Source organism: Oncorhynchus nerka, linkage group LG11 (genome assembly GCF_034236695.1).
Source record: "Oncorhynchus nerka isolate Pitt River linkage group LG11, Oner_Uvic_2.0, whole genome shotgun sequence".
Classification (NCBI taxonomy): domain Eukaryota; kingdom Metazoa; phylum Chordata; class Actinopteri; order Salmoniformes; family Salmonidae; genus Oncorhynchus; species Oncorhynchus nerka.
The window spans coordinates 71,607,921-71,620,113 of record NC_088406.1 but is presented as its reverse complement, the minus strand read 5'-3'; the positions used below and the strand labels follow the sequence as shown (position 1 = coordinate 71,620,113).

The 12,193-nt window shown below is 44.3% G+C and overlaps 1 protein-coding gene across 3 annotated transcripts in view; it reads left to right on the top strand.

Moving 5' to 3' along the window:
- The window catches only part of LOC115137569 (serine/threonine-protein kinase DCLK2-like), a 90,746-nt gene that overhangs the window by 40,452 nt on the left and 38,101 nt on the right, over positions 1-12,193 (top strand). For 2 of the 3 annotated variants that reach the window (XM_065024903.1, XM_065024905.1), the window contains exon 3: positions 8,397-8,511. In XM_065024903.1, coding sequence (XP_064880975.1) covers positions 8,397-8,511 — 115 coding nt within the window. The remainder of the gene's footprint in view (positions 1-8,396; positions 8,512-12,193) is intronic. The other variant, XM_065024904.1, reaches the window with a different exon arrangement.

The window sequence follows — 12,193 nt, the reverse complement described above, 5'->3', positions numbered from 1 at the left end:
CATAAGGGGTGTACTGTATTACGCTATAGGATCAGAGGGGGTGTACTGTATTAGGGTATAGGATCAGAGGGGATGTACTGTATTACGGTATAGGATCAGTGGGGGTGTACTGTATTACGGTATAGGATCAGAGGGGGTGTACTGTATTAGGGTATAGGATCAGAGGGGGTGTACTGTATTAGGGTATAGGATCAGAGGGGGTGTACTGTATTAGGGTATAGGATCAGAGGGGGTGTACTGTATTAGGGTGTGGGATCAGAGGGGGTGTACTGTATTAGGCTATAGGATCAGAGGGGGTGTATTGTATTAGGGTATAGGATCAGAGGGGGTGTACTGTATTATGTTATAGGATCATGTCACTGTGCAGGGATGTGACTCAGCTCTCAGAGGGGAGACACAGCTGGCTGTCTGAGTGTGTAAGAGAGAGGCCTGCTGGGCGGAGTTCTCTGTAGTCTGGTGTGCCAGAGTTCAGTTGTCTACAGGGGAGTTAGGCTAGTGTTTAGCTACAGGGATTTCACCAGCAGGCAGCAATACTAGTGTTTTTATGGAGCGAGAAGCTCTCTGACATTTAGATTTTGTTGTCACCGTTCTCGGAGCTATTCGCCTTGACTGAGGAATAGCCATTTTTCTTGAGGTGTCGTAATATAAATTGCCACTCATTAAGTATGTATCATGTTATATTGCCGTGGTTTCCATCTAAAAGGCCTGGTAGCAGAGAATCCACAGTGACACGCTCATTTGGTACTGCTCTGTTAAAGGTTCTCAGAATGTTCCCTCAACTGAGATTTGAATGTAAGCAAATGACTTTGACTGGTTTCTGCTTGCTGCCGCCGTTGTCTGGTCTCACTGAGGAAGGCCTGATGAATACTAAAGCCAGCTCCTTTTTGCAGTTGTTTGGTGGTTTAGGCTATTCAAAAGCCACCTCCGTATGGATTTGAGGCCAACTGGAATTTGCGCTGGTAAAAAGCCTACAGTGTTTAGCCGCTAATCGCTAGTCTTAATTCAGCGCAGCTAGCTAATGATGAGCTTAATTTCTCCCCCTAGCTCTGTGTTTTTCCTCTCCATCCGTCTCGTCAAAGGCTGGTTGTCTAACAGGATGGAGTAGAGTTGCCACTGTAATCTAAAAGAATTATCCAGTAGTCTACATGCCACTCACAGATTAAGCAACAGTTTACGTATCCTACACCGTAGAGTAACTAACTAGCTCATCAGTCTTAAAAAGAGGAATACAATTTTCATACATTTGGAATGAGGAGGATTCATTTGCATGTTCGTACTTATGGTGTGTAGCCTACGGCTCTGAATAGTTGATAACCCGTGTGAGGACAACCCCAATATCCCACAATGCACTCTGTCCTGACTCCTGTTCCATGGTGCTGTGCATTGCAATACGCTACTATGACCTTGCTGAAGGCAGCAGGCACAGAGTTTCCCCCTCTCTCGCTCCTTCTAAACTATCCCCCTCTTCCCCCCCCCTCCTTTCTCTTCTCTCCTGCATAAACCAGCTCTCTCTCCCAAACCATCCCTCTCTTTCTTCACTCCCTCTCTCCTCCAATCTGGGAGATCCCACCCCCTCTTACCCTCTTATTACTGTCACCCTTCCACCCCATGATTACAGCGATTGGGCTGTCAGGCCTGTGATGATGATGATGATAATGGGGGTCTCTATTTTCATCCTCACTCCCACTGCAGCGCCTTAGAGTACACCCACTAATCGACCCGCTACCACCTTCATTATGGAAAGGGAAGTAAGCAACGATCAGGAGCTGTATCCTAGTCTACTCTCACCTTTTATGAGAACCGCTGTCTTGCTTTTCAGTTGATGAGTATCTTTTTCTCTGTGAAAGAGTGATGACATTCCAGCTCCGTTTCAAGACACAAAAGGTCTTGTGATGTTCTGTTTGTCCTGTATGAGAGCTGGGTAGGCTTCTTTCTGTCCCACAGTGGTTGTTAGCTCAATGGCCTTCACATCTGTCAGTTCAGTCAGAGTCCACGTCCCTTTCGGGGATAATTTTGCCCAATTCTCCATTGGGTGAAAGGGACATTTTAGCTCACATCAATGTCAAATCAAATTGTATTGGTTGCATACACATATCTAGCAGATGTTATTGCGAGTGTAGCGAAATACTTGTTTCTCTAGCTCCAACAGTACAGTAGTGTCTAACAATATACACACACATCTAAAAGAATGGGATTAAGAAATTAGGATGAGCAATGTCTTTTTTGTTGATGGTTTTCTAAACATGCTGTCTTCTAGAAAGTAATAACATCATCCTGAATGTTTTAATCTGTTTAAATTGTTATTTTATAGCCCACAGCATGAGCCTGACAATGATGGATTTTTCACATCAATATCCTCATAGGAACAACCCATTGTTGATCTAAATGCCAACCTCATAATTGAACCACTAGTAAACAGTCGTTAATTAAATATCAAGTCAGATATTTTAGCTCTGACTTTCTCATACAACAGCAGCTGTTTTAGGGGGTGTGTTTTGCCCCCCAAGTCCTCAACCCATATTTCTCTCTGTTGCTGGGTCGGCCAGGGCAGAATAGGAGAGATGGGGAGACCAGAGAGGGATAGACAGAGAACAAGGAAAGGTCCAAATTAGAACAAGTGTGTGAGATGGGCAGGCAAACTGAGGTTACAGATGTCACCCCAAAGAAACACAGACACACACATAAGATAAACACACACTCACCAAACACACACCCCAAAGACACACAGCCACAAGATCCCCCCCTCCCCCAAACGAGTAATCTCCCTGATAGGACTAATTCAACCTGACAGGGTCTGTGTGCCATTGGCTGTTGTTGATCCTGGCAGCGGTTGTCAAGGGAACACAAACAGCAACATGGACTATGAGGTCTGACATCCTTATCCTGCCTTATTAATCTGTTCTCTACTATTCCCCCAGACGGTACCGTGGCCTCAGTATGCACTTAGAGAGGATGCTCTCCAGAGGATCTGATCGGCAAAATTGGGACTGTGCAAGCTGGCAAGCTTTGTTTAAAGACCTCTCTTATGCCTTCTTTCTTACCTCTCTTTCTTTCCAAAAACCCTGTGAGTGTATCCCCCTTATCTCCATCTGCCCTTGGCCTCCTGAGAACCACAGGCCATCTTAAATGACCCACAGTGATCTACAGTAGTCCTATTCAGCCTCCGGGAGGCTGCCACGATGGTAGCCAGGCCTGAAGCCTCCTGGACAATCACATCGCCACACTGTGGGGTCGCCACAGTGGTTTCCCAGGTGGCAATCAAACGGTCAGCAGTTTCCAGGGGCGATACAAAATGACCCTGTCTAATTCACTCTCCTCTCTGACAACTGAAAGGTGAATTCAGAAGAGACTAACTAGTGCCTCTTTTGTGGTCAAATTGTCAAACGTCAGTGTGAAAGTGAAAAGTGTTGGGCTTGTGTTGTGTACTGTACCCATTATAGTGTCGTATTGCTTTTCCAGACCCCCCCCCCCCCCACCACCACCACTACCACTGTCACCAACGTCTCCTGTCCTGCCTGCTGGTGTCATCACCACTGGCAGGGGACACAGTGACAAGGCCACCTCAGCAGTCTGAGGCTTCTGGCTGTCACACACCGTGTCCTCATAATGCAGACTCTGTCACACGCTGTACTGTGTCCCCATAATGCAGACTGTCTGGACTGTACAGAGCTCAGCCCTGGATGGATGGAAAACTACTGGCTTTTCTAACCCTGGATCTGCAGTGTTCTGAACTTCACTGTTATGTCAGCTTATGCTTATGGCATTAGATTCTGAGAATATTTGATGTGTCACTGTGAGTCTGTAGTGTGTTTGGTGTGGATCCCAGGGAGAGTATTTGCTGTGTTAGCAGCAGCTAATGGGGATCCTAGTAAAATACTAATACTTGGCAGTACCATTGAGCAGCTTAGCGACATTAGCTCATATGGTTTGTCCTTTTCATTAACAATGTACTCATGGTACTGGACTTAATCCATGGTGGATGTACACTATCACATCTCATAGGATCAGTAACCTGTAGGTTACATATGTGTTGTGAAGGCATTCATCCAATGGGAAAGGTCATCAAAGGCAGCTGAAGTGTTCCAACAATGTCTACTGCTCCCGGTCTTAAAGCCGTCGCCATGACGATGCCAACATATGGCTAGTTGTCCGGGTTAGCAGCTGCTCAGTGTGAGTGATCCCGGCTGTGGAATGGCAGCCATTTCAGCTATGCCACCCAAGAGCCACTGCCTGCCAAACACACACGCCTCCTCTCACCTCACCACTCTCTGTCTCTCTCTGTCTCTGTTTGTCTGTCTCTCTCTGTCTCTGTTTGTCTCTCTCTGTCTATGTTTGTCTCTCTCTGTCTCTGTTTATCTCTCTCTGTCTCTGTTTGTCTCTCTCTGTCTCTGTTTGTCTCTCTCTGTCTCTGTTTGTCTCTCTCTGCCTCTGTTTGTCTCTCTCTGTCTCTGTTTATCTCTCTATGTCTCTGTTTATCTCTCCCTGTCTCTGTTTATCTCTCTCTGTCTCTGTTTATCTCTCTCTGTCTCTGTTTATCTCTCTCTGTCTCTGTTTATCTCTCTCTGTCTCTGTTTATCTCTCTCTGTCTCTGTTTATCTCTCTCTGTCTCTGTTTATCTCTCTCTGTCTCTGTTTATCTCTCTCTGTCTCTGTTTATCTCTATCTGTCTCTGTTTATCTCTCTGTGTCTCTGTTTATCTCTATGTGTCTCTGTTTATCTCTCTGTGTCTCTGTTTATCTCTATGTGTCTCTGTTTATCTCTCTGTGTCTCTGTTTATCTCTCTCTGTCTCTGTTTATCTCTGTCTCTGTTTATCTCTTTGTCTCTCTCTGTCTCTGTTTATCTCTTTGTCTCTGTCTCTCTCTGTCTCTGTTTGTCTCTCTCTGTCTCTGTTTATCTCTCTCTGTTTATCTCTCTCTGTCTCTGTCTCTCTCTCTGTCTCTGTTTATCTCTCTCTGTCTCTGTTTATCTCTCTCTGTCTCTGTTTATCTCTCTGTCTCTGTTTATCTCTCTGTCTCTGTTTATCTCTCTCTGTCTCTGTTTATCTCTCTCTGTCTCTGTTTATCTCTTTGTCTCTGTATGTGTCTCTTTCCTGTCTCCTGTCTGTCTCCTGTTTGTCTCTGTCTCCTGTCTGTCTCCTGTCTCTGTCTGTTTGTCTCTCTCAGCCTCCAAGATTTTGCCTCACAACACACTGCCAAGTCAAGTCATCCATTCATGTATTAAGTCAGCATGACAGAGTTTCTGGCTGAGCCCTAAAAATGATGTGTGGGGATGGAGGAGATTTGGAATCTGTATTGGAAGAGGATTTTGGTCAATGTGTTATGATGGCTGTTGCTGTTTTGAGTTGGGAAATGTATAAATCTGCAGTCCTGAGAGAGAAGGTCCTCCAGCAGACTGCTCTCCATCTGCTCCAGAGTCCAGGCCCACCACACACAGTCCCTCTTCCACTGCCTCAACCCCCAAGCTTCTGTGGCTGTCCCATCTGCCTACCTAACTGTCTCCAACCAGTCAACCCTCTCTCCCCTCTCCCAGGGTATGAGTGGGATGTGTGGGGGTGAGATGATGATGATGATGATAAAGGAATCCCCTTCCTGCCTGTCCACCCACTGATTCTCCCTGCCTGCCTGGGCTGAATGCACACCATCACAGTAATGCAGAGGAGCTTGTGTGTGTGTGTGTGTGTGTGTGTGTGTGTGTGTGTGTGGATAAGTAATGTAGGCGCAACTCCCTCTGCTTTGTGTGATTAAATCATGGTAGCTATAGATATTACATGAGAGAAAGGAGAGGTGGAAGGCAGGTTGATGTTTATTGTCATGAATCTTGCCCTGGAGGCAGAACTGAGAGATGTCTGCTAGATGGGCCAGCTGCAAGTCAAAATGAATGTACGGTTAGGGTTAGGCATTAGGGTTAGCAGTGTGGTTAAGGTTAGGTTTAGAATCATGTGCCAGCTAGTGACCAATCTGCAGAGCTGCCTCCAGGGCAAGATTCAGGTGGAGGTGGAGAGAAGACAAAATGGAGAGGTGAAAGAGAGAGAGATAAAGGGCCTACACAACAGATGCTTGCTGCAGTGATTGCCTCACATGACAGTACTTTATTGTTGTGATGTTTTGACCCTCAGCTCTTTGCTATAAGCTGTAAAGTGTTGCCTCGTCCATTGTGGCACTGAGCTTAGCAACCATGAAAGAGCTATCACATCACAGACAGATTTTAATTGGGCTGTTCGAGCGAGCCGTCAGCATGTAGCCACACACACACACACACACACACACACACACACACACACACACACACACACACACACACACACACACACACACACACACACACTGTGATGCGCAGAAAATAATGAAATAGCACAGACATCCTTCAACAACATGACATGTATTATAATAATTGCCCCTTCTTCTCCTCCAGTTCTACCAGAGTGGGATCCAGCTCTAATCTGATGGTGATGTTTAGTAGAATCATCTGAAAGACTATGTCCCGGAGAGTGGGATCCAGCTCTAATCTAATGGTGATGTTTAGTAGAATCATCTGAAAGACTATGTCCCAGAGAGTGGGATCCAGCTCTAATCTAATGGTGATGTTTAGTAGAATCATCTGAAAGACTATGTCCCAGAGAGTGGGATCCAGCTCTAATCTAATGGTGATGTTTAGTAGAATCATCTGAAAGACTATGTCCCAGAGAGTGGGATCCAGCTCTAATCTAATGGTGATGTTTAGTAGAATCATCTGAAAGACTATGTCCCAGAGAGTGGGATCCAGCTCTAATCTCATGGTGATGTTTAGTAGAATCATCTGAAAGACTATGTCCCAGAGAGTGGGATCCAGCTCTAATCTAATGGTGATGTTTAGTAGAATCATCTGAAAGACTATGTCCCAGAGAGTGGGATCCAGCTCTAATATAATGGTGATGTTTAGTAGAATCATCTGAAAGACTATGTCCCAGAGAGTGGGATCCAGCTCTAATCTAATGGTGATGTTTAGTAGAATCATCTGAAAGACTATGTCCCAGAGAGTGGGATCCAGCTCTAATCTAATGGTGATGTTTAGTAGAATCATCTGAAAGACTATGTCCCAGAGAGTGGGATCCAGCTCTAATCTAATGGTGATGTTTAGTAGAATCATCTGAAAGACTATGTCCCAGAGAGTGGGATCCAGCTCTAATCTGATGGTGATGTTTAGTAGAATCATCTGAAAGACTATGTCCCGGAGAGTGGGATCCAGCTCTAATCTAATGGTGATGTTTAGTAGAATCATCTGAAAGACTATGTCCCAGAGAGTGGGATCCAGCTCTAATCTAATGGTGATGTTTAGTAGAATCATCTGAAAGACTATGTCCCAGAGAGTGGGATCCAGCTCTAATCTAATGGTGATGTTTAGTAGAATCATCTGAAAGACTATGTCCCAGAGAGTGGGATCCAGCTCTAATCTAATGGTGATGTTTAGTAGAATCATCTGAAAGACTATGTCCCAGAGAGTGGGATCCAGCTCTAATCTAATGGTGATGTTTAGTAGAACCATCTGAAAGACTATGTCCCAGAGAGTGGGATCCAGCTCTAATCTAATGGTGATGTTTAGTAGAATCATCTGAAAGACTATGTCCCAGAGAGTGGGATCCAGCTCTAATCTAATGGTGATGTTTAGTAGAATCATCTGAAAGACTATGTCCCAGAGAGTGGGATCCAGCTCTAATCTCATGGTGATGTTTAGTAGAATCATCTGAAAGACTATGTCCCAGAGAGTGGGATCCAGCTCTAATCTAATGGTGATGTTTAGTAGAATCATCTGAAAGACTATGTCCCAGAGAGTGGGATCCAGCTCTAATCTAATGGTGATGTTTAGTAGAATCATCTGAAAGACTATGTCCCGGAGAGTGGGATCCAGCTCTAATCTAATGGTGATGTTTAGTAGAATCATCTGAAAGACTATGTCCCGGAGAGTGGGATCCAGCTCTAATCTAATGGTGATGTTTAGTAGAATCATCTGAAAGACTATGTCCCAGAGAGTGGGATCCAGCTCTAATCTAATGGTGATGTTTAGTAGAATCATCTGAAAGACTATGTCCCGGAGAGTGGGATGTTCACACACAGATTATGCAATAGTGAGTACAATGGGGTGTGAAATGATTGGATTCCCATTCGGCTTCTGTCTGCATATTAAATGGTGGATGAGCTACCGTTTCCACAAAGGAAACGAGTTGATTCTCCACAGAGATGCATGGTATGGGTACACCCCATTAGACACACCTTTTAGAAGCTGTCTTGCGAGGGCCCATAATATTTTTATAACTAGTGCCCAGAGTTTTTCCTCTAAACTCAAGGACCGACACATGATTCCTCTTTGAGCTTACCTTCCTCTGCACATATCACTCTTTCTCCTTCTCCCCCTCTCCCCAGACCACCTGTCTCCAGGACTTCTTCGGCGAGGACGACGTGTTCATCGCGTGCGGCCCAGAGAAGTACCGCTACGCGCAGGATGACTTCCTGTTGGATCACAGTGGTAAGGATTCTGGTAGGCCTGACTAACTAAATCTAACATCACCTGTATGTTGTGGAACCTTGTTCTCTCTCATATAAATAGATGTAGATTCCTGTTCTAGTGTCTATATTTCTATGGCCTCTCTGTCCCAACCCTTTCCTCCCTCTTTCCTTCCTATTTCCTTCATAGGGTGCGTGGGACATGCCAGGTCTCCCTCGGCAAAGTCTTCTGACCTCAATGGGACTTCCTGGTTAAATAAAGGTCATAAAAATTGCACACTATTCCCTATAGAGCCTCTATAGGGCTCTGGTGAAAAGAAGTGTACTCTATTGGGAATAGGGTGCCATTTTGGACTCACCCCTCCTTTCTGTTTAAAAGATATATATATATATATATATATATATTTTACCTTTATTTAACCAGGTAGGCTAGTTGAGAACAAGTTCTCATTTGCAACTGCGACCTGGCCAAGATAAAGCATAGCAATTCGACATATACAACATTTACATTTACAACACAGAGTTACACATGGAATAAACAAAACATACATTCAATCATACAGTAGAACAAAAGAAAACAAAACGTCTATATACAGTGAGTGCAAATGAGGTAAGTTAAGGAAATAAATAGGCCATGGTGGCGAAGTAATTACAATATAGCAATTAAACACTGGAATGGTAGATCGGCAGAAGATGATTGTGGAGGTAGAGATACTGGGGTGCAAAGGAGCAAGATAAATAAATAAATACATTATGGTGGGTAGTGTATGGGGCTTTGATGACAAAACGGATGGCACTGTGATAGACTGCATCCAGTTTGTTGAGTAGAGTGTTGGAGGCTATTTTATAGATGACATCACCGAAGTCGAGGATCGGTAGGATGCTCAGTTTTACGAGGGTATGTTTGGCAGCATGAGTGAAGGATGCTTTGTTGCGATAAAGGAAGCCGATTCTAGATGTAACTTTTGATTGGAGATGCTTAATGGGAGTCTGGAAGGAGAGTTTACAGTCTAGCCAGAGACCCAGGTATTTGTAGTTGTCCACATATTCTAAGTCAGAGCCGTCCAGAGTAGTGATGCAGGTGCGGGCAGTGATCGATTGAATAGCATGCATTTAGTTTTACTAGCATTTAAGAGCAGTTGGAGGCCACGGAAGGAGAGATGTATGGCATTGAAGCTTGTCTGGAGGTTAGTTAACACAGTGTCCAAAGAGGGGCCAGAAGTATACAGAATGGTGTCGTCTACGTAGAGGTGGATCAGATAATCACCAGCAGCAAGAGCAACATCATTGGTGTATACAGAAAAGAGAGTCGGCCTGAGAATTGAACCCTGTGGCACACCCATAGTGACTGTCAGAGGTCCAGACAACAGGTCCTCCGATTTGACACACTGAACTCTATCAGAGAAGTAGTTGGTAAACCAGGCGAGGCAATCATTTGAGAAACCAAGGCTGTCGAGTCTGCCGATGAGGATGTGGTGATTGACAGAGTCGAAAGCCTTGGCCAGGTCGATGAATACGGCTGCACAGTAATGTCTCTTATCGATGGCGGTTATGATATCGTTTAGGACCTTGAGCGTGGCTGAGGTGCACCCATGACCAGATCTGAAACCAGATTGCATAGCGGAGAAGGTACGGTGGGATTCGAAATGGTCGGTAATCTGTTTGTTAACTTGGCTTTCGAAGACCTTAGAAAGACAGGGTAGGATAGATATAGGTCTGTAGTAGTTTGGGTCTAGAGTGTCACCCCCTTTGAAGAGGGGGATGACCGCGGCAGCTTTCCAATCTTTGGGAATCTCAGACGATACGAAAGAGAGGTTGAACAGGCTAGTAATAGGGGTTGCAACAATTGCGGCAGATAATTTTAGAAAGAGAGGGTCCAGTTTGTCTAGCCCGGCTGATTTGTAGGGGTCCAGATTTTGCAGCTCTTTTAGAACATCAGCTATCTGGATTTGGGTAAAGGAGAAATGGTAGGGCTTTGGCGGATTGCTGTGGAGGGTGCCTGGCAGTTGACCGGGGTAGGGGTAGCCAGGTGGAGAGCATGGCCAGCCGTAGAGAAATGCTTATTGAAATTCTCAATTACAGTGGATTGATCGCTGGTAACAGTGTTTCCTAGCCTCAGAGCTGTGGGCAGCTGGGAGGAGGTGCTCTTATTCTCCATGGACTTTACAGTATCCCAGAACTTTTTTGAGTTAGTACTACAGGATGCAAAAAAAGCTAGCCTTAGCTTAGCAGACTATGTCTCTAATAGTATAGTGTAAATTCCCTAAAGAGATGGCAATGCCAAACCACTTTCCCCTTTTCATACTAGAAGTCAGGATGAAGTGTGTCTGAATGGTGTAACATGATAATTATCTGTCAACCACACAATAGTGAATGTTAATTTTCTCAGTTGAATGAGTCTCATAATTGTTCTAAAAGTGGTTCTGGTGACTCGTGATGCTTAATCATGACTCTGACATAGTGTGATCATCACTCAATATCTGAAATCATTCCTCTCCTCCAAGAGAAGGAAACTATTGATTACAGTATGTGTGAGACTATCGGTCTGAACACACACAGATTCCTGCCTTCTGTAGGGGAAAGTGGCTGCAGTCACATTTTGTAGGGTGTAGTTGTAGTAGTTCATTCCATTCCAGGGTTCTTCAGTGACTGTCATTATATGAATATGTACCATCCCTGTATTGAGAAGAAGACGTTCTTGAAAATCACTTAAAAGATGTCCGCAGCGATACCCCCTACTGCAGCAGGATATGGCCTCTTTAGTCCATAGCTAACCCATTGTTATCTTAAGCAGGCCGATGTCAGTACAACTCCTCTGCAGTCCCTTATCCTCTGTGCTAGATAAGGTGGAGACAGGATGTACTGTATATAAAATCCAAACAGGCTAATTTCAGACACTTCTCCAAACTATTCCCAAGGTTCTAGCTACATCCTGTTTTCTTAGTGTTGCTCCTGTAACATAACATTTAAAGCTGCAATATGTCACTTTTTGAACATCCTGACAAAATTCACATAGAAATGTGAGGTATAGATCTGTCACTCACATTGAAAGCAAGTCTAAGAAGCGGTAGATCTGTTCTATGTGCACTATTTCTATATGACCCATTTTTAAGTTTAGTTTTTGTCTTTACTTTCGGTTTTGTACACCAGCTGAAAATATATTTCACAGCAGTTTAGATGGTACAATGATTCTCTACACTATACTTGCTTGTTTTTTCACATAAACAGAAATTAGGCAAACTATTAGAATGTTAGCAACAAGGAAATGGCAGAGTGATTTCGCATAGTGCATCTTTAAAACACACACACACACACACACACACACACACAGGTGTAAACACTGTTTGTTCTAACGATGAGTGTTTAGTTTCTTCAGCTGAATCTGTTCTTCAGTTGTTTTAGCGCTTCCTTGTCCTACTTCTCCTGCCAGGCTCCATTTGAAGAATTAGGTCTTCTCAAAAACAAGTGTTTGCTCTAGGTACCTCTTTTCAGCTGCTAAGTCTTTGCACAGTGTCTTACAGGAGTCCCAAGGGGCTGTTGCACTGTCAGACTCAATTGTGGAGAACAGTGTCAAATCCAAACACGGTTTAGGGAACGATATAAAAAGTAAACACTGCAAGTCAACAAACTTGCATGGTACAGTAGCTAGCATCGTAGTAAATTGAATCGCACCTGGGGTCTGCTCCAATAACAGGCTTGGGTCACGTCCACTTTAT